The sequence below is a fragment of the Sprattus sprattus genome (assembly GCF_963457725.1).
Source record: "Sprattus sprattus genome assembly, chromosome: 1".
Classification (NCBI taxonomy): Eukaryota; Metazoa; Chordata; class Actinopteri; order Clupeiformes; family Clupeidae; genus Sprattus; species Sprattus sprattus.
In genome coordinates, this window is record NC_137920.1 from 24255645 (window position 1) to 24278534 (window position 22890).

Here is a 22890-nt window from a genome sequence, read left to right on the forward strand (position 1 = left end):
ACAAGTATACCCCCAGACTGTGTCAGTTCAGTACCAATATTTAGACAGGTACCACCCAGACTGTGTACCAAATTCAGAATACTGGTTACAGATTTTCAAGTAAGCCAGCTAGCTACTGCCCAGGAGTGGGCCAGCCTGTTGTCAAGCAGCGTTTCCCAGCTCTAGCCCCAGCAAAACTGGTCTTAAAGCTGGGCGACAGTGGGTCAGGAGGTAAAACTGTTGTATAGTTATCGGAAGGTTGCAAGTTCGATCCCGAGTCCTCCAAGACACTGAACCCTACCTGCTCCTGATGCGCAGGTTGGCAACTTAGATAGTACCCTCTGCCATCGGTGTATGAATGGGTAGATGTTTGATGCATAAATGTGTAAAGTGATTTGAGTGCTCTCGGAGTAGAAAAGTGCTATTTGCCATTGCCATTTCCATTTTAAATCTGCATTGTTCGGGAGAGTCTCATTTGCACACAATTGGTTAATCTTGTTTTAGCTTGTTGTGTTTTTTCAGCTGCAGCAAGTTACGTTTTGCAGTCCCGTCGTCTCCATCAGCTGTATAAAGAGCAGCAGTCACGTCGTCTCCATCAGCTGTATTAAGAGCAGCAGTTACATCGTCTCCATCAGCTGTATTAAGAGCAGCAGTTACGTCGTCTCCATCAGCTGTATAAAGAGCAGCAGTTACGTCGTCTCCATCAGCTGTGTAAAGAGCAGCAGTTACGTTGTCTCCATCAGCTGTATAAAGAGCAGCAGTTACGTTGTCTCCATCAGCTGTATAAAGAGCAGCAGTTACGTTGTCTCCATCAGCTGTATAAAGAGCAGCAGTTACGTTGTCTCCATCAGCTGTATAAAGAGCAGCAGTTACGTTGTCTCCATCAGCTGTATAAAGAGCAGCAGTCACGTGGACTCCATCAGCTGTATTAAGAGCAGCAGTCACGTCGTCTCCATCAGCTATATTAAGAGCAGCAGCATTTTAAAGCAGATCGAGTTCCTCAAGACCAAACTTGCTACCGTGTCATTAACACAAATAAACTGTATTCATATCCTGAGAGTTTTTCGGTCATCCGACCTACCTAACCTGGTGCTTCACCCATTTGATTTTTTGAGTAGGTTGTCTTAGTGTGTGTGTGTGTGTGTGTGTGTGTATATTCTCTAACTGGTGTGATTCACAAGGAGTAGGACATGCCAATGTCACGTCTGGGTCACTCAAGACAGTAACAGGATAGGTAATGTTCATGGTAAATAAGAGAGAGCATCCAAACTGATGGTCTCCCGATCATTGACCAACTTCCATAGCAAACTACATTTGGGTTTGCGTCGGCTCAAGCATAAGCTCTCCACTGCAGTGCACTGCCCCCTTCTGGGTGATCAACTACACTGCACCTACAAGTAAGAGAGAGAACATCAAACGTGATGTCTAACAATTGTTATGGCTTACCACTGAAAAGACTATTCCATCTGAATAGAAATGTTAGTTTAAGGCACGAAGGGTCGAAGTCTCTGATGTTGGTCAAAGCAGCTATAGCAGGTTAGTCGCTATGCAGGACCTTCAACCTCCCGGACATCAATTAGATGCAAAACGTCATCCACTCTATCAGTTAGGGATTAAGATGACTGGATAGCATTTGCTACCGACAGATCACACTCATTGATCTATAGACATCACATGAGTTTTGGTCATCAGTTATCTGGGTAATAATGCTGAAGGAACAGATGAAGGCAGTGTGCATTTTATTGACATGATGTGGTAGCAAGCTAGCACACCGACTGAGCGGTATAGAGCCATATGCACTTTGAGGTTCTCAAGGAGCTCCAGCACAAGTTCCAGGTTGCTTCATGGCCAAATTATAGCAAGAACCGTTGAAAGGGTTTTATGAAAATTCCTCGGAAAAGGTTTGGAGGTAATCCAGAGAGTACCAAGTAGTTTTCACAAATTGCGACCAAGGATTGGGCAAGTACATCCAATGAACACGGGTAAGGTTTAAAGTTCATTCATTCTATATTGGTTGAGAAGGTCAGCTGCCATCAACATCTACTTAAAGGACTCTTCACCGCAAGAACAGGCTGAAGGCCAAAGAACCTTAAACAGAGTTCTGTTTGAAACAAGTCAACCGGTTTTTACAAAATTCAATAGAATATTCTGGAGAGTCCAGTTCATTTCTCTCTAGAGGAATGACAGAAACTATTCGCACCAACACGATTGGTCCTCCACAGCCAGAACATAACAACTCGATTGGTCCTTCAAAGCCAGAACATAACTCGATTGGCCCTCCACAGCCAAACTCGATTGGCCGTCCACAGCCAGAACACAACAACCGACGGCTGAAGAACCTTGAAGAGAGTTCTGTAAAAGAGACTGCCACCAGGAAGCTCCAAGCAGGGTAGAAGTGTACTTTAGGGTGCTAAAACATCACCCAGCAATGCAGAACAGGTGAACATAAAAACAGACGCCAGAATAAGCTTTAAGAGACTTCTGTAAAAGAGACTGCCACAAGGAAGCTCCAAGCAGCCAACAGGTGAACACAACAACAGTTTGCACTTTATTATTTTTGTATCAACACTTTTATTCATTGTTTGCACTGATGTACCGTCTGGTTACCAGACAAAAACCATAGAAAAATTAACACCATCCTTTTACAGTAGCTTCAAAGAGAGGGGGCCATACTCTTCTGTACAGTGTTCAAAGACATGGCTGTCAATTAAAATAAACAAGGGCATGAACGAAACAAAGGCATGAAAGTAAACAAATATATATGGAATTAGGTGAACATTTAACCTCTGTACAATCAAGCTACATACAAGGAAGAAAAACAGTTTTGGGGCGCAAAAGGTCAAAGGTCCTACCCTTTGCAATTCAGCCATTCCCTCTTTGCTGGATAACGTGTTAGTGTCTCATGTTCGTGTTTTTAGAAGGTGCCCGTAATCTAACGCATTCTCTCAGCCATGCAACACTTAAGCCTGTTCTTCTGCAAGCATAAAAAAAAACTAAAATAAGACAAACAATTAAAAGCATAAAAAAGACAATATACAGTAGAAAAAAAAGAAAAAAAAACTGAACCAAAGCAGGGCCATTTAAACGGGCTGAATCTGAATTGACCTTGTTTTGCCAAAAAAGAAAAAAAAGTGCCATTTCAGCTAAGCCAGGCCCACTGGGTAGCAAACTGTGTCAGAGAGTGTGTGCATACGTGTTTGCACATGTTAGCATACAGTACTTGACAGTATCTAATGCATAAAACTCAAACCAAAAAGAACACTGGTCCCAAGTTCCAACACAGGCTATTCACACACACACACTCTGTGGTCGCTTATGTCCCAATACTGCAGAGTGAATGTCTTTCCTGACATCATCCTCCTGTCACATTGACGTCCTCTCAGCGCTCGACAGCAGCAGGTGGAAAGGAGAGGTGTCTGGGGGTGTTTGGTGGACGAGGGCTGAGGTAAGCGGCGTGATCTCATCTCTCAACACCGCTACATTCTCCATTGCTGAAAGGGGGGGGGGGGGGGGGGGGGATTCTTGTCAATAACCTTCCATTGAACCAGAAAGTGGAGCTCTTCATTAGTAAAAGCATTCCAGTGCCCGTCGTTTTCCCTTAACTCTTCCTTCCTTAACCTCCGTTTGCCTCTCCAGGTCTCATATGATGGAGGCGAAAGGTTTCCACCTAGTTTCTGTCAGTGGCTGTTGGTCAGCCGGACAGGCAGTAGAAAATGTTTTTCGTGAATACTAGCTTTCTCCTTCTCTCTTTGCTTATCTCAGATGGCTACAAAACACTAAAATACCCAACGTGGAAGTTTATTATTATTGTCATTGTTCAGTCAATCCTTTCTTCTCTCGCTCTCCATCTCTCTTCATCCAGAGGTAGACGAAGCTGCTGCTGCTACGGCAACACTGCTCGTCGCCGCGCCGATGACGTCAGTGCACTGCGGCTCGCAGAAAGGCCCGAAGCGGCCGTGCACGTCCCGACCCCGCACGGCGAAGTAGTACGTCGACCCCGACACAAACTGCGTCAATGTGCAGGCCATGGGAAGGGGTAGAGCCTTCACCTCGCCGATCTTCTTCCAGTGCAAGGTACTGCCGTTGCTGCCACTAGCGCCCCCTGCAGGCGCCTCCTGGTGGTAGGCGTAGAGGTGGTAGGAGTCGACGGCTGCACAGCTGTGGTTCGTCTCGGAGACGCACCAGGAGAGCACGATGCCGTTCTGGCTCTGCACGCGGCCCAGCTTGAGCTGAGGCTGCTGCGGAGGGACGCTGAGGGCGGCTTCAGGGGAGAGGCGAGGATGTGCCGGGGCAGAGGGGAGAGGAGGGAGAGAGGAGGTGGCGGAGGAGGAGGAGGTAGGAGGTGTGGAGGAGGAGCTGCCGAGTCGTGATTTGGAAGGAGAGTCCTGTGGAGGAAAGAGAATAAACAGGGGGGGCGGGGGTGGGGGGGGGGTAAGAAAGGGAGAAAGAGATTTAATGTCACATTTACATTTTTACATTTAGTCATTTAGCAGACGCTTTTGTCCAAAGCGACGTACAAGGGAGAGAACAGTCAAGCTAAGAGCAATAAAAACCTGGTGTAACAATAAATACTGCTTTTTTACGACATAGAGAGAAAACGAAGTGCGGGACTGTCAATGCTTAAGTGCAAGTTGCCAGTTAGGAAGGGACACACATGTCACACAAGCCACAGTGACGATACATAAGGCAGAATGGGATGTAAGAAATGCTAACGTCACAGAAATTAAAATATGTCAGCTATGAACACTGTAGTAAATACAGTGTCAGTCTAGGATGATCAAATCTTTTTGCCTCTTCGCTGATGGTCAAGCAGCATCCTATGTATCTCTGCTGCAGCTAATGTTCATTTCGACCTCTTCATCCACTTTGAAAATCTCAGTTCACAAGAGGTACTGGCTTTTAGTTGTGTATGTGACATTGTATGTTGCAGTTCCTGGACCTACCAGAGGGGGGCGGTGGTGCACTGTGAGCAGAGGCCGTTGGCTGTTCTGTGGTGAAGCCCTGGCGGTTGTACCTGAAAAGCAGATGGATGTGTGGGTTAGCATTTACCATTACTCAACTCGAGGGAACAACACAGGTATGTGTGTTTCTGTGTGTGTGTGTGTGTGTGTGAGAAAGAAAATAGCAACTAGCTCTACACAAAGGAAATAAGACCTACGAGATATTTAAGTATATAAGACAGAGAAGTTTGAGCAGGGAGTGTTAGAAAGAGACTCTCAGGCCCTTGATTGCACGGTCGTGTGGATAAGGTACCAACAAAGAGGGAAATGTATTAGCTGACAGACTGTCCATACTGCAACCCCTAACCCTAACACTGACCCCAACCCTAAATCACCGGTGCGGATAAAGAACATAGATCACTAAAAACAATAAGCATGAAAGAAAGAGGAAGAGTCTCTCACACACACGCACGCACACACTCCACAGAAGGAATGGCAGAGCCCTTGAGAGAGGGACAAACACAGAAAGAAACAGGGAGCTAACGGGACAGAAAGAGCGAGAGGGGTAGAAGGAGGGAGAGAGAGAGGGGGAGAGGGAGACGGAGGGAGAAAGAGAGAGAGAGAGAGAGAGAGAGAGAGAGAGAGAGAGAGAGAGAGGTAGAGAGAGAGAGAGAGAGAGAGGGAGAGAGAGAGAGGGGAAAAAAGTGAGGTAAACACACCAGAGGCGGAGATGAGGGGTGGAGGAGGCCTACTTAGACGTTGGGCGGGAGTAGTGGACGCAGTGATGGGAGCTGGGCCCTTCTTCATACCCGTCACTGTAAAGAGAGAGACACATATTTAACGTTAACGCTAAGTTACTTACATAAATTAAGCCTTAAAATCATTTCCAACAGTCGGTTAAGATGAAGAAACTGGAAACTGGAAGAAACAAAAAAGGAACCGGAAGAGATGAATAATATGAATGAAATAAGTCGTTACCTAGGACATCATCGTCATCCTCCGTCAGATCGATCACAGGACCTTTTCCAGGCTAAAAGGGCAAGAGAGAAAGAGAAGAAAGTGAACGAATGAAAGTCGGTGAATGAACGAATGAAAGTGAGTGCACCATTAACGTTATGTAAGGGAAGATAACACGCAAAGTTGACCGGTGACAAGTGACGAGTGACTACCGGAAACACACGGATGTGTCAATGTCAAAGCAGAAGCAGATTTCATACATACTGTGCAAGTAGAGAACGAGACATAAGAAAGGGCTTTTGCCTGGAGTGCTCGCACCCTGTTGCTGCTATGACAACCCCACAGCTACGGTCTGGAATTTGATGTTTCTGTAAGGGGGTCGGAATAGTTACCTGAGCTGCAGGTTTGGCGGCTGTGGAGTTCGATGCTTGATTATCTGTGGAAAACACGAGCATTATTGATTAAATATATATTGATAGAAATTGGTAGGTAAAGCACTGCTTGTGTGTGTGCGCTCTTTGGCAGTTAATAGTTTTTTCTGTGCACTTTTTCCATGCAAGCTCACACACACACACACACACACACACACACACACACACACACACACACACACACACACACAAACACACAAGCTAATCTCACACACACACTCACACACTAATCTCACACACACACACACACACACACTCACACGCACTCGCTATTCTCACCTGTCTTTGAGGCCATTGCACTAGCCGACGGCGTGGCTGAAGCCGCTGCTCCTGTCGCCGCGGGAACGCTGCTTGCCGGGTTGGTTGACGAGGACGTGGCCACGCCCACCACAGCTGCTGCCATCTGGGTAGGCGCACGGGCTGTTGTCACGGAAACGACCCCTCCGGCCCCTCCGCTCGGATGCAAGGCTCGGGCGAGCATCACCGGTGTCCCGGCAACCCCCGCACTAACAGTAGGGGAAGACGAAGCCATCACCGGCGAAGCTGTTACCGCCGACACAGCCGACGATAACGGCGTCACAATCTGGGTGCTGGCACCGGGGGTCGTCGCCATGGAGGCTGGCTTGGGGTGCAGGATGTAGGCGGTGGTGGTGGTGGTCTTGGAGTTGCACAGCGTGTTGGCGACGGTTTGCAGGGAGGAGACGGGGATCAGGTTGCCGCCCGCCATGATGAGCATCGGCTGCAGCGACGTGCCCGGCTGACCGCCCGCACCCGTCGTCTTCAGCAGCAGCGTCTGGCCGCCCGCCTGGATGGACTGCATCTGGTTCTGACCCATGTGGGCCAAGACCTGATGGTTAGTGGTGGCGGTGTTGCTGGTTGTCGTGGCGAAGCTCGTGGTGGTGCTGGGCGTGGTGCTGGTGAGGATCTGGAACATGGGGGTGGGGGCGGCGGACGAAGCCAGTGGCGAGGAGGTGGTGGGGGTAGCAGAGGTCGAAAGAGGCTTGGGCAGGTTTGGGGGCGCTTAAGAAAGGGAGGGTGAGAGAGGCATGAGGTTAAAAGTTGTTTGGACTTCCCCGGTACTACTTTGGATAATACTGCTCGTTTTTGTCCCTAGTGGTTGAAGTTGGTATGCCCGCCCAGGAGTAGTCTTGATGAGTCCAGCGCTTACCTGTGGAGCTGGAGGCCGCCAACGATGGGCTTTGACTAAGGTGCTTCTCTTCAATCAGTGCCCGAACAGTTCTGTTGAAAGGACGAGAATCCAGAAAAAAAAAAAAATAATAATTACTAATTTAAACTATACTAATACAATACTAATTTTAAACAAAGCCCATGACTACACATAAAAATGAGAGAAAGATTTATCACTGATTCACAAAACACAGTAAAAGCAGACAAGCATTCTACTGGACAGTAGGCTATAAAATATTTATCTATAAGACTGTTAAGGATTATCAGATAGCCATTTTATCCTGGCATAGGCAAGTGTGCTAGTCGTGTAAAGTGGCATACCTTCCAGCAGTCACAGTAGCAGTCTGTACTTGAGGCACAGTCTTTTTGACCGCCTGAAGAAAAAGAAAAGAGAAGAGAAAGAAATAATGTGTGTTAGTTTTGGACACATCAATGCTGCCAACGTACGGTTGATTTATTTGCAGGTGTTACTACCACTGTGGTGTGATTGACCAAGATAAGATTAAAAAAAGACGTGCATTATTATTATTATTATATTATTATTATTATTATTAATGTGATTGTGTGTTAGTCTGGACGCATGCTGCCAACGTACGGTTGATTTGTTCGAAGGTGTTACTACTACACTACTTACACTAACTAGCAGGATTGTCCATTTTCACGGAAAAGAGTAAATGTTCTCATATGGAAAGCTTCAGGTGTCAACCCTTTTAAATCTTGCAAATATATGAGACTGGGATAGTGGAAGAATGAACAGGTATGGATGCCAAAAATGAACGTCACAACTAACAAACTAAGAAAACTAAGTAAATAAGCAAATAAATAAATATATCGCCTTGTGGCTTATCCAGTTCTTTTTAAGAGGAACGAGGGAACTGTGTTAAAGCGACCCTTTAATCTCTCTTGGCTTCAGAGTGGGAGATCAAAGAATTTCTTTGAAGCTCCCTGTGATTCTCCTGCTTGGACTGGATGGCGACATGTTTTCTTTGTGTCCCCCTTCGGAGCGAGATCTGCTCTCGGACATATTTTCTCCGCATCGTCCTACGGAGGGAGATCTGCCGTCTAACATGTTTTCTTTGTGTCCTCATACAGAGTGCGATCTGCCGTCTAACATGTTTTCTTTGTGTCCTCAAACGGAGTGAGATCTGCCGTCTAACATGTTTTCTTTGTGTCCTCAAACGGAGTGAGATCTGCCGTCTAACATGTTTTCTTCGTGTCCTTGTACGGAGTGAGATCTGCCGTCTAACATGTTTTCTTCGTGTCCTCGTACGGAGTGAGATCTTCGTCTGCTTTTTAGATATGTTTCCCCCGAGGAACAACCCGTGATGAATATATAAATAGGGGGACAAGATGGAATTTCTGGTCACAAGGATGGAGAAACCAGCAGTGAAGTCCGACGTCTGGGTCTCACTGATCAGTAATAGAGATGAGACCAAAGAGAGACACCAAAGATGGATGGACTGGCAGCTGTCCACGAAGACAGGAGTCAGACGAAAGTAAAACAGAGTGGAGGGATCAACACCACTGCAACTTCGAGTCTCTAAAAGTTTGACCAACGGTCATCGACTCTCAAGTTTAAGCATAAAGAGGAAATCCATCTGGCTCTCCTTCCATCACCTAGACTTTTTTTTTTTTGCAATGCAACATCAGACTAAACCTGATATTCTGTTTATGTGTTAGCCCTAATGCTGTCAAAATAACTAATATTTCATATTTGTTCATTCATATTAATAATGGTTAATTTTTGCAATTAATTTGATGTTAAAAAACAAGCTTCAACCTTTGGCGAATTGTGTGTTTAATTAGTTAATATATTTGTAATCGATTGACAGCACTAGTTAGCACGCACTGCTGAAATTGTTCATTAAGACCAATGCCCTTTTCCAGGTGAGGTCGATGATGAAGGCTTTTGTTTAAGAGGAATTTAACCTAAATTGTAAATTACTTTTTAGATCCGACGGAGTCATTTTTTTTTAATTCATTTTTTTAATATTGAAGACCATGTGGTGGGCTACATAAAGCCAGGCTTTAATCTCGATTTTGTTTACTGGGATTCGAATGATTGGTGGGTTTTACTTCCTCGTCTTCCAGGACATTCAAGAAATTGTTTTTCGTCTGCTAAAGACAGGTTTGCTATACAAGACTTTAGGTAAAATAGTTTGGGTCCAGGTTTGATATATTGTTTAGTTGCATTCAAGACTTTAGCTACAGCCAATCCTGTATTCCGTACCAACATCTGCACAGTCACTCACCTCCTGGGCCATCCTGCTGTTTTCCGATGACTGGTTAGCAGCTCCAAATTTCTTGGCTAGTCGAGCGATCTTGGCCTAGAAAACCGGGAACCGACAAAAAGTGAGGTTACGCGCAATCAGGCTAAATCTGGTAAATATTTATGTCACATCTTCGTTAAAATCAACATCTAGCCATGCACTCACTTTGTTTCTGTAGCCTCACTTGTACCTTTTCTGTGCTAAATGTTCTTTTTAGTTAAACCTCTACTGCACTGCATCCCAGCCTGTGCCTGTGCCTTTGCCTGTGCCTGTGCCTGTTTTGGGGTGAGCCATTGCTGTGTCTCACCTGTAGTGTGTTGAGTGTGCCCTGGTGTTTGGTAGCACAGTCGATCTTATCCACGCGCTCCTTCAGCTCCTGGAGGCTACGGTCGAACACGGTTAACTCGAGCACGCGCAGCCGCTCCTCCACCAGCTTCTGCACCATCTGAGCGAAGAATAAGATGGAGGGAGAGGAGGAAGGGATAAAAAAAAAAAGAGGGAAATCGTAAGACAGGAAAATGTATGTGAAAAGTCAATTTGTGAACAATCTGTACATATGTTCCAAACTCCATGACATCATAAGAACAAACAGGGCGGTGATACCCACATTTTACTTTGGCTACATACAGCACATCAATCTGATTTCAATAATTCAACAATTTCAATTCGCCACAAAGGCGAGCTGTGCTAAGCTACATCTATTGTTCTCTAGCATGCACACTACCAACGCAAACAGATACAAACACAAACACAAGAATATGACGTGATCGCGTGCATTGGCACATAGCTATATCTTCTGTCGAACAAACACAACATGTTTAAAAAAAATGTTTTAACAAATACAAAAAATGAGGACTGTACGACACTAAAGCGTGTGTGTGAACAAGTTCCATGTTCAGTCCCACTGACCTTCTCGAGTTTCAGGCGGCTGCCAGCACTGCCAGCACTGTCTGTGATCTTGAGCTCCAGCTGGGCCTCCAGCTCAAGGCCCTGCTCTACCCTGGCCCGCTTGCCTCCCCTCTCCTCCGCCGGCGGCGACGTCGTCTTCTCGTCGGCCTTCGTGTCTTCATCTGCAGACAGGCTGCGCTTCTTGCTCGAGGATGTGCCATCAGTGGCTGCTTTGATCATGGGGACACATTTATAATTCTTTTAGGCACTGAAGAAAAACCTGCACCATTATAATACGAATAATAATAACAACAACAATAGCATGCGTTGGTGGATCAGAGTGGTCTTCTGACTATTAAATTCAATGATTTTTTTTATTTATTTATTTACATCGTGCCAAAACAATAAAATTGTCCCAAGGAGCTTATCTATCCTTTTTTAGTTTTTTTGTTTTGTGGGGGAAGGGGCTGAATGGTCTCATGCAACACCTGCACTGTAATAAAAGTGCCAAACAAAAAGGTCTTTGAAGCGAGCGCAGTAGTCACAGAAAGTAACTCTACATAAACCATATCTTCTATTTTTCTTCTTTTTTTGACTCTCTGAGCCAGAGGAGTCCTTCCAGAACCCTTCACCCACCTGGACCAGCAGACACCACCGCCATTGGACTGGAAGATCGAGAAGCCTTTCCCTCCTTCCTCTTAGCCTTCGTCTTGTCTTCCACCTTCGTCTTGTCTTCCACCTTCGTCTTTTCTTCCACCTTCGTCTTTTCTTCCACCTTCGTCTTGTCTTCTACCTTCGTCTTCTCTTCCACTTTCTCCTCCTTCTTCTCCTTCTCTTTCTCTTTGACTACGTCCGTGTCCACCTCCATCTTTTCCTCCGCCTTCGGTCCTTCTTCCCGCTCGGCTTTCTTCTCTTCTTTCTCCGGCGGACACTCTTCCTCCTCGCTGAGGAAGAGGAAGCCCTCCTTCACTTCCGGGTCGGACTCCAGCGTGGCGGATTTAGGGGAAGGGGGCGAGGACGGAGATGGGGAAGACCTTTGGCTCTTTGGCGTGGCCTTTTCCACCACGGTGGTTTTGCCGGAGTCTGTGGCCTTTGACTCTTTGCTGGCCCCGGTCTTCTCATTCGAGGCGACGGATGGGCTGGGTGATGGAATGACCTTCTGTGAAACAAAACAAAAAAAGAGGAAAAATTATGAAAAAATGTAAATGAACAGGAGAAAAAAATAAAAATCTATACAAAAATAACATCCATTGACAAAATAATCCACAAATAATCTGAGAAAAAGCAAAAATAGCACAAAAAACTGCATCCACTGACACAAATAATCTGAAGACTCTCACTCTATTCTGAACATACGCTTGAAAACACCGTCTTCTCCAGGACAACCTTATGATTTAGTGTTACAACCCCTTTGATGGGCTGAGGAAGACACTATGCAGCCATTAGTGTTATTACTATTACTGCTCCTGCTCACTAAGCCCCAACCTTATCTATGAATGACCTGCACTCTTTCACAGGAGGGGATGAATCATACAGTCATTACCCACAGCGATAGTACGAGCTCTAATGTGCTTCTCTGGAGCTATTAAAATGTCTGGGTCATTAGTTAATTGGGAAATTGTGTATGATTGGAAACCCAACTAGCCAACATGAAATCCACATGTCTTGAGGTGCTCAAGGTGTATGTACCTCTGATCTGGCGAAAGCCTTGATTTATAGTCATCGAATTAGTGAACAATAGCTAGTAATAAGTATGTATTTATTATTAGTTGCACCTCTCCTCAGCTCCGCAGCTGCAGGCAGAGGATGATTTAATCCATAATTTGCCCCTCACGCTGCTGCACAGGCACAGAATCCGTTAACTTTGATCGATTTTCAGAATCAAGAATTTTTTTGTGCCTCTGGTCCTCAACTGATCCATAATTTTAACCAACAACCTTTCTGTGCCCCTAGTACTAGTACCAGGGACCAGCTAGAACCGTGTCCTTTTCTGTGCCCCTAGTACCAGTACCAGCTAGAACCGTGTCCTTTTCGGTGCCCCTAGTACTTGTACCAGGGACCAGCTGGTAACATGTCCTTTCGGCCCCAGAGAAAAAAATCCACGTGAATGAGGAACTGGAAAATGTATACACTTTTTTGTATTTAAACTCATCCTAATATTAGATTAGGAGCAGACTGCTAGATTATATTGAGATAAATACTAGATAAATGGACTGATAGATAAAATGAGACTGCTATGTAATTCATGTCATTCCCTTCCACGTAGCATCCTTTGGTCTACGGTTCACTCGGTTCCCTCGACATGCACATACGTCTCTGCTACACACCTTCTCTTTCTCCTTCTCCGATTTCTCCTTCTCCGATTTCTTCTTCTCCTCTTCCTTGCGTTCTGACGAGGCCTCCTCCTTCGAGCTGTCTTTGGTCTTCTCTCCTCCCTTCACGCTCTTCTCTGCCTTTTCGCTCTCCTTCGGCTTCGGGCCGTTCTTCGTCACTTCCGAGGTCTTGGGGCTCTGGGCACTGGCCGTGGACGGGGAGGAGGACCGCGACAGGCGTGGAGAGGCGGAACTCAAAGCAGAACCGGGCGAGGTGGTGGCGGTCATGGCGGAGCGCAACACTTTGAGCGGAGCGGTCTTCTCCTTCTCCTTTGCCTTCTCTTTCCCTTGTTCTTTGCCTTTCCCCGCCGCGCCTTTCACGCCCTCTTCTGAGTGCGTGCCGTTCACCATAGGGGTCGCGGTGGTGGAGGAAGAGGAAGAGGAGGATGAAGGTGTGGTGGCAGTGTTCGGCGGGGAGTTTGCCGACGTGGTCGACAGGGTGTTGTGCAGAGCCTCCAGCTGCTGCCGATCACTGGTCTTCATGGTTTTTCGGGCGCGAAAGATTTTCTTTTGCGGCTCCTCTGGGACGGCGACTTCCATTTTTCACCTGAGAGAGAGAACGAGATAGATAGAGCGAGAGAGGGAGTGATAGAGCGAGAGAGATAAAGACAGACAAACCTCCATTAGCCAAAGTGGGCCCAATAGACACAGCACTACAAGGTTAAACAGCCTAATGATGTGACAAGCTGGGCACACCTGAGGATCAATGCTCCTGTGAAGCATCACTAACAAGGTCAGTGACTGCCCCCTTCCATGTCTGCAGTACCCAAGCTCATTCACTAGGGGGCACTGTAAAACCTCTGCAGTCACTTCCCCCTGGTTTGTTTTCTAGAACCTTCTCTTGGCCTAAAACCAGCTGAATCTAATAATCTACCTGCTATACCATTCTGCCAATCACAAGCAAGGAAAAAACAGGTGTCCAATGCACTCCTGCATCACAAACTCTTCAAACCCACAAACCGAAAAAAAAAAAAAAAAAAAAAAACAGGTTCACTGAAACACCTGGCTTTCCAGGATTTCTAGAAGACAAGGTCACAATCAAGGCGAGCAGCCCTGTCCTAACCCACCCTGGCTCTTGGCCTACTCCCCAGGACGCCCGTTAGGAAGGATTTGCTTGTTGAAGCTGAAGCAGAGCAGCGCTTCTGTGGTCTGACGCACCAAGGCAGCAGGAAGCACAGAGACCTTGCCTTTGTCTCCTCCCCCTGATCACTCATTGGTTACTCGCAACAGCCAATCGGAGAGGCAGTCTACGCTGTCTGCTTTTTTTGCGACCAAGAGGGCAGGGATTATGCAACGCTGTCGGTATGGCAATATAAAATTCCATCTGCGGTACATAGCTGGAGACCTGCCTGAAAGGTTTCTCTACGCAGGGCCAGGGGCAAACAATCTTTTATTTTATGGGCAGGGTTCCACTTATGGTGAAGAATGTTAACAACAATGTTGACAAAAAATATTAATTACGTAGAGAACGATGATTTATTAAGTAAATTTATGAAGTGATTTATGAAGAATTCATAACATTTTCAGTGCCGTTTTGCAATACTTATATGAAGGCTTAACAAAGAAAATTGCACAAAGTCTAATGCACACCCGCTCATAAACCAGCCTAAAAAAGCTGCTGCTCTCTCTCTCTTTTAAAGCTTATGCTAATTACAGAAAATTTCAATGTCTTACCTGAGTGCTAGGATGCTTCCAGGTGTGCTGTTCATGGATCATGCAAGCAAGATTCCGGAACCTAAAAGGTGAAATGACAGAAGGAGAGATGGCAGTTTAACTTCAAGGGCTTTCAGACCACAACAATTCCAATCATTGTTCCCATGGAAACCCATATAACCTAACCTTCAGTGTTACTCTACAGTTTAGCATCTCTGTTGGTTACTATGGAAAATCTGCAGATCAACTTAAAAAAAAAAAAAAGATATATCCCCCAGATTAAATTGATAACAAAATGGGGCAATCAAAAAGAGATAAGTCGACATAAAATCCTTAGTAAATCAGACTCCACATAGGTCTGCAGTATATTTAACCCATGTGGAAATAACCTAAATAATGGACATATATAAAGTATAATAGTCAGGTCAGATGGTAAGGTCAATGCCCACTGGGACGTTCGGTGGTGCGATGAAATGCACACCTATTAATAGTGATCCGGTCAAAACGGTAAAAACAAGACTTTTTTATGCGATAGTTTAAATCCTAACAATGACAGAAACACAGCGTTTCAGTGCAATTTAAACGTACTTAAATAAAATGACTATGCCATGAAGCCATCACATTTATTAGCTAACTACTTGCTCTACCTGAGTATTGTTAGTTATGTTTACTAGTGGTAATTGTTGCCAAGGAAAGAAAAGTCATGTGCCATAAAAGTTGAAGACGGTAAAAATACATGGCAGTCCCCCTCGGCAACTGGCCTTTAAATCACCACAGTGCAAAGCCTTCATTGACAGCTGATTGAGGCCCGTACAAACATGTCAGCAGCAGGATATGAGCAAAACAGATCAAACCGATAAAACAATATTGCACCCTAGCAAAGGGCCCCAATTGCTCAATCCTCAGATAAGGAACACAAGTATGACGGATGATGACTAATGTGCCGACCGAGATAAGAGAATCAGCAATAACATTTCCACAGATATGACTGTTAGTTATGGCTAAAGCATTAGGATGTACCACTACAACCCCCCAACACACACACACACACACTTCCAAACAGGAGGCACCAGAAACCCCTTGCAATGGACGCTTGGACCAATGCTTTCTCACAACTGTGTGACTTACTTCCTTATCATTTTTGACTGGCAGGTGCCACAGAGGATCATTTCTGCACTAGTGACAGGGGTCAAAAGGTCAGCCTCTGCAGTGCCGCTGTCGAATCGCCGCTTAGCTAGACTGGTCTGCCTCAGCACTGCTGGGTACATACACATGTATCTCCCCCGTCTCTGCCGCAGTGTGCAAAAATCAGTATCCTCATCTTCTTCCTGGTAGGCTACGTCAATATGCTAACCTTCAGTAGCACACCACAAGCCCGGGCACGCAGAATTGATTAGGCTAGCCTATATGTGCTAGAAAGGGCAGCACAAATTGTGTTATATGTCTGCTGTTGCTGCCTCTTGAGTTACACCCGTAATTTAATAATAACCAATTAAATAAAGGACAACATTTCGGATGATGCTCATAGATCTGGGCGCAGTAAAGCTTGTATATGTACAGAATGTCCTCATTCCGCAGTATTCCCAGGCACAGCCTGCATCTGCAGGACACGTACGTTTAACACTCTACATTTAACACTCTGCAGTCAATTCCTTCTCAGGCTGAATTGTATCTCCCTACTCCGCTGCCCGTGATGGCTGACTGCTAACCACCAGGCGTCCCCCATAGGTTCCAGCTACTGGCTAGCGCTTCAGGGAATGTGTGTGTGAGTGTGTGTGTGTGTGTGTGTGTGTGTGTGCCTGGCTAGTGCTTTAGGAAGTGTGTGGTGTGTGAGATTGGCTAGTGCTTCAGGAAGTGTGTGGTGTGTGAGATTGGCTAGTGCTTAAAGGAGTGTGTGGTGTGTGTGACTACAGGGACAGAGCCTCTTCCAGGGAGAAACTCCATCTCAGCAGCCATTGTACTGGCTGTTACCAGTTAACATCTGGTGGAAGACATTGAATAGACTAAAGGGTATATAACCATGTCGAGACCATACTCGGAAGGATTCCCTTCAAAAGAGGCTGGGGTAAAAGGTACACTGCTTGGGTAAAATACCCAACTGTATAAAATTAATAAATTATAACATTAATAAGACCCTGCAACCCCACCCAAGCGTAACATAAATGATAGCCTATACGTATACGTACCCAGGCAAAGAATTGGCATTCTTTTGCATCTGCATTGTATTACCTAGATTTATTACATGTATAATATAGTTATTTTGCATTTATATCCTATTACGCACATACAATTTGAATTAGCATCACATTTCACTCACTACACTTCAGTTCTGCACTGGCTGCATTTCACAACATAGCAGCTCATTAAAGGTAATTATTTCCCACGGTCTCCACCTGTTACTTAAGCCTCGGGTGGTGTGACTACCTTGGCAGAGCCTCCCTTGATCTTGACAAAATACTTAACATGCTAGGGCGCATAAACTACTGAAAGACTCCTAACCACACACTAGTGCAGTACTTTATTCTCTGACATACTAGATTGCATAAGCATGCTGTAAGACTCCTAACCACACACTACTGCACTGCTTTATTTTCTAACATAATAGTGCGCTTATATAAGCATGCTAAAAAGACTCCTAACCACATACTAGTGCGCTTATATAAGCATGCTAAAAAGACTCCTAACCACATACTAGTGCGCTTATATAAGCATGCTAAAAAGACTCCTAACCACATACTAGCGCTTATATAAGCATGCTAAAAAGACTCCTAACCACGTACTAGTGCGCTTATATAAGCATGCTAAAAAGACTCCTAACCACGTACTAGTGCGCTTATATAAGCATGCTAAAAAGACTCCTAACCACATACTAGCGCTTATATAAGCATGCTAAAAAGACTCCTAACCACGTACTAGTGCGCTTATATAAGCATGCTAAAAAGACTCCTAACCACATACTAGTGCGCTTATATAAGCATGCTAAAAAGACTCCTAACCACATACTAGTGCGCTTATATAAGCATGCTAAAAAGACTCCTAACCACATACTAGTGCGCTTATATAAGCATGCTGAAACACTTCTTACCACATACTAGTGCGCTTATATAAGCATGCTAAAAAGACTCCTAACCAGTAACCACAAGGTAGTCCACTACTTTAATCTCTAAGCAAGGTCTGATGTCAGTCAGGTAATAACCATCATCAATAACACTCTACCCAGTGTAGCCTCTTCATACAGACTCCCTCATTTTACTGGTAGACTCAGGCATTACATTGCACCGGCAAGACAATCAATGAATGCAAGTCTGGGCAAGGCTGTATTTCTGCCCACAATGGATGACTGCTGTCCTTCAGACGTTCCAGCTGTTTCCACCTGCTAGCTAGGACTCTGGGGGTGGTGGTATGTGGTGTGTGTGTGTGTGTGTGTGTGTGTGTGTGTGTGTCTGTGTTTGGTGTGTGTGTGTGTGTGTGACCACAGTATCTGAGCATCCATCAGGGAGAAGCAGATTCAAGGCAGAGCCTGCGTGTAACCGGCGCATGTCTCAGGAAACCACTGAAGAGACTACGGTGCACAGTCTGCACACTGAAAATCTCCTCAACATACTTGACCAAAAGCATGAACACCATTTCACTCTCTTAGTAAACATGAAGGGGAATAACCTCTCTCTTATATATCGCTGAGGTACAATCACCACAAACATGAGACAAAATAACAACAACAAACAATAAACAGTAATAAGGAGCTCCCCAGTCTCACTTATTTGCACAAGAAGACTCCCTCTCTTTCCTTGGCAATAGATTCAAATTTCATTGGCTATTCCACTGGCATAAATGGCACACGGCCATCAATTCTGCACGGGCTACATATCGGCTGCATCGCTGCTCATGACGGTTGACTAATGCAGACCAGGTTCTCAAAGCTGTACCCAGCTGCTAGCTAACGCTGGAGTGGGTACGTGCCGGGAGCACAACGGCTTGGAGTACTGCCGCAGAGGGAGAAGATCTGATCGAAATACTGAACGGATTAGCACGCGCGCATACATCATACATGCACAGAGACCCGCACACCATACTTTAAGGACTTAAGCACTAGGTCATGCACAGAGAAGCCACTGGGGCACTGACTGCAGGATATCACTGAGGTAAAATATTCAAATAAATGCACTTGCTTTTAAATAGGAAATCTGATTACAACAGGGAATATAGATAGTACGCCTGTGCATTAGCACATAAGAAACATTCTACACCATTTTTATCAGTAAAGGAGACACCATTTCATTTTCTGAGCAAAAATACCAGGAGTGCCCAGAGAGGTCCAATGGGTATATAAGCATACTGAAACCCTTTACAGTGCATTAGTCTCTTCTACGGGTTCTCTGTTGGAACCCTCCACTGTCTGTCCCAGAGGTTTGGCTACAGTGATCACTGGGGATCGTCTTGACCACATTCCTACCCTTCCAGTGAGCAGGCCAGTCGTTTCCTGCGTGCTGCGTTAGCGCAAGATTTCTCCCCCTCCCCCACACTTCCCCTCTGTTGTCATGGTTGCAGCGTTGGCTGCTGTTCAGTTTCTAGAGCAGCCATCTTAGAGAGCCTGTACAAACAGGCCAAGGCTAACTAGCCTGGGAGGTACAATTTCAACTGAACTTGTTGCTAAAACGAGGCAAGGCCACCCCTCTATCTCTCTCTCTCTCTCTATACAAAAAAAAAAAAAAAAAAAACACTTCAAAGATAAACTTTCTTTTTTTTCTCCTTTACTCAACCCCCAGATCAAATAACTCCCTTCAAAAGACACTGGGGTAAAAGGTACACTCAGATAAAATTGAACAAAGGAAGGTTTTTTTAATTAAATTTTTCCATTTCAGTTGAGTAAACACCTGACCAAACCATCAGAACTCCAGTTTAGGTCTTTAAGATTAAATCTTGTTCTTTTCCTTATCTTATTTTGTCTAAGGCTATTTGGAGTCAGATCCTCAACTCCAAACACTGACCTTTGTCTGCCCTGCACACTTCCCTCCTCTCCACACCACCAACAAGTACACCGTGTTCCCCTTAGAACACGTCTACACCACCAACTAGTACACTGGGTTCCCCTTAGAACACGTCTACTCCACCAACTAGTACACTGGGTTCCCCTTAGAACACGTCTACTCCACCAACTAGTACACTGGGTTCTCTCAGCATAGGCCGTGTGACCTGTCCCAGTTTCATTTTTTTTTTTTTTACGGACTTCCGTCCTCTACTACTACTGTAGTTCCATGGGTGGTCTGAAACTCAGTGTTGTATAGACTCCATGTTATGCCTACTACTATTCCTACCTTATAACCCATCACCACAGAAACCCAAACTGCTGTAAACTCACAGTAAATCCATTAGAGAACGACGTTGCAGCTGTGGGAGCCCATTCACAAAAGCAACACTGATCTGTCACATCTGAGCTAAACAATCGATAAGATAATCGATGACAACAGGATGGCTCAGGACAGCTTACATATTACATACAGTCCAACACAATGCAGAATGTAATTTTGATATAATTTTTTTTGAAATTGTTTTTGCCCCCAATAGCCATGTAGTGTTGTAATTCTAAAATCATCTCTACTGATATAATAACCTATTCTAAATGATAAGCTTTTAAACCGTGCCACCACACTATACATGTAATACAGGCCTATGCGTCTCCTGTTTTAAAGCAATCATTAAGCTAGCCTATCATGCAAAACCATTAGTTTGGCTAATGGCTGAATTGGAAGAATTTCCCTGTCACCCATTTCTCTCTTTGCAAATCTTAGCGCTCGCATACATTCATCTTCTCATTACTCTGTCAGAGGGACGTGTTTGCGGTACAAACAAAGAGGCGAGAGATGCCTGTTGGCCCCGAGGAGCCTCCACTCTGGACATCCTGGATCCAGAATGGAGGCAGTGAGGAGAGGCAGTGAGGAGTGGCAGGGGACAAGAATACTTAATGACGCCGTCAATGACACACAATCTGCTGTATTTGAGCATCATGCCTTATTTCGGGGCACTTGTTTATATTGTATTTATTCAAGACACAATTTGTAATTCACGTCGGAGAAAAGCGTCTGCTAAATACCATAATCATAGCCATATCTGCCATAACCGTAGCCATGCTACCATAACTATAGCCATAAAACCATAACCATATCTGCCATAACCATAGTCATAATAACATAACCATAGTCATATGACTATTACCATAGTCATAACTCCATAACCATAGTCATAACCAGACGCCTGGGAGAACAAGGGGCAGATAGACACACAGGCAGTCAGATCTGCCGTCTGAAGGGGAACCCCCCTGGCAGATTTCCACAACACCAAAAGCAGACATGAACAACAAGCTGTGTTTCCTGCCTGTGCTGATCATGATGTGCTAGGACATAAGCCTGCACACCAGCCTCTCGGGTTGCCACGCCTTAATCATTTGCCCTTGAAAATAAATGTAAAAAAAACAATGACACAACACTGCCATTGTTCAATCTGTTCATTGTTTATTTGCTTATTTTGCGCAATGCCTGGTGGGTTTTGCTCATGAGTCAAATGTGGCAGTTGAAATCCAAACATGCACACAGACACAAAGGTGAAGTTAGCCGTCTGCACTGCTGTACCCTTAGCAAGCAGCTAGGACCTATTTAGGCACAGCACACATGGGTGAAATAGTGAATTAGTGCTACTGTTAATAATAATGTATAGAAAAATACTACATATATGTCCCAGATCTTTGCTATTTTTTACATTTAAGGCGTTGAAAACGCAATAAAAGGAAACTGCATCAGCATAACTAAATTAAACTGATCTAAAAAGTTGGACATGAGCTGAAAAAGACAAGTAAAGAAACAACAACAACAAAAACACAGGCGAAAAATAGCTAGCTTTGCTATACTGCACAAGCAACAACTCTTAGAGGTTGTCCTGAGAGACACAAACAGGGTGGGGGAAGGGAAATGGAAGCCAGGACTGTACCATTTGAGCAAGGCACCTAACCTTGCTCAAGTGTCCTGCTTACGTGCTGTATTGCCCAGTTATTGCCCAGTTAGTTAGTTTAGTTAGACCTACCAAACCTGTTCAAGGCACATAGCTGTCTCCTCCTCCATTCAATAATGATGGAATATGTGATCTTTCTTTGCTCATTTGTCCCCATCAGAAGAGATCAATGACATGTGGTGCTGTTGTTTAACACTATTTTCACAAATGGTCCTAAAAGATGTCATGTGAGGTCACCTTTGACCTACCAAACCTGTGCGGACCGCACAAACCGGGCAGCACAGCACGTGCGCAAAAAAAGAAAAAAAAGGGAGAAAAAAAAAATCCCCTCCCCCACTCCAGTGTGCTCCGACTGAGCTCACCAACTGCAGAGTGGAAAATTACAGAACTGAAGATGCAATACCAGGATAAAACAATAGGGGGCAGATAGGCTTTAATGTCCATGTGAGAACTTGGCCTAGGAACAATATTTAGAACTAAATATACGATATATCTGTCTCAGATCTTTGCTATTTTTTACATTCAAGCCGTTAAAAACGCCATAAAAAAAACTGCATCAGCAGAACTAAACTTAACTGGTCTAGAGGTCAGACATGAGCTGAGAAAGACAAGTAAAGAAACAACCACAAAAAAATGCAGGCGAAAAATAGCTAGCATTGCTGTTAGTGCACAAGCAACAACACTTAGAGGTTGTCCTGAGAGACACAAACAGGGTGGGGGAAGGGACATGGAAGCCAGGACTGTACCATTTCTTACAGGGAGGGGTAAAAGCATGTGCTTCAGTCAATGTAAGAAGGCAATTCATGCCCCAAGTGAGGCTATTAAACCCTAAAAAATTGTATTAATGAATAATTGCATCCATTTGATGTACTGTTCAAGGCACAGAGGTGTCTCCTCCTCCATTCAATAATGATGGAATATGTGATTTTTTTTTTTGCTCATTTGTCCCCATCAGAAAAGATCAATGACATGTTGTGCTGTTGTTTAAAACTATTTTCACAAATTGTCCCAAAAGATGTTATGTGAGGTCAACTTTGACCAACCAAACCTGTGCGGACCGCACAAACTGGGCAATACAGCACGTGAGCAAAAAAGAGAGAAAAAAACCTCCCCCTCCCCCAGTCCAGTGTGCTCTCACTGAGCTCACCAACTACAGAGTGGAAAATTACAGAACTGAAGATGCAATACCAGGACAAACCAGTAGGGTACA

General features: G+C 44.8%; 1 protein-coding gene across 2 annotated transcripts in view; it reads right to left on the reverse strand.

Annotated features, from left to right (window-relative positions):
- Positions 1-2544: 2544 nt before the first annotated feature.
- atf7ip (activating transcription factor 7 interacting protein) overlaps positions 2545-22890 on the reverse strand; it is a 41557-nt gene continuing 21211 nt past the window's right edge. Inside the window, exons 2-15 of one of the 2 annotated variants that reach the window (XM_080854312.1) lie at positions 14700-14760; positions 12981-13572; positions 11290-11812; positions 10675-10880; positions 10073-10210; positions 9748-9822; positions 7817-7869; positions 7476-7546; positions 6587-7327; positions 6269-6312; positions 5898-5949; positions 5639-5734; positions 4923-4993; positions 2545-4364 (exon numbers count right to left, since the gene is read on the reverse strand). In XM_080854312.1, coding sequence (XP_080710438.1) covers positions 3834-4364; positions 4923-4993; positions 5639-5734; positions 5898-5949; positions 6269-6312; positions 6587-7327; positions 7476-7546; positions 7817-7869; positions 9748-9822; positions 10073-10210; positions 10675-10880; positions 11290-11812; positions 12981-13565 — 3186 coding nt within the window. In that variant the 5' untranslated portion in view covers positions 13566-13572; positions 14700-14760 and the 3' untranslated portion in view covers positions 2545-3833. Of the gene's footprint in view, positions 4365-4922; positions 4994-5638; positions 5735-5897; positions 5950-6268; positions 6313-6586; positions 7328-7475; positions 7547-7816; positions 7870-9747; positions 9823-10072; positions 10211-10674; positions 10881-11289; positions 11813-12980; positions 13573-14092; positions 14125-14699; positions 14761-22890 lie in introns of those variants that run through there. The other variant, XM_080854313.1, reaches the window with a different exon arrangement.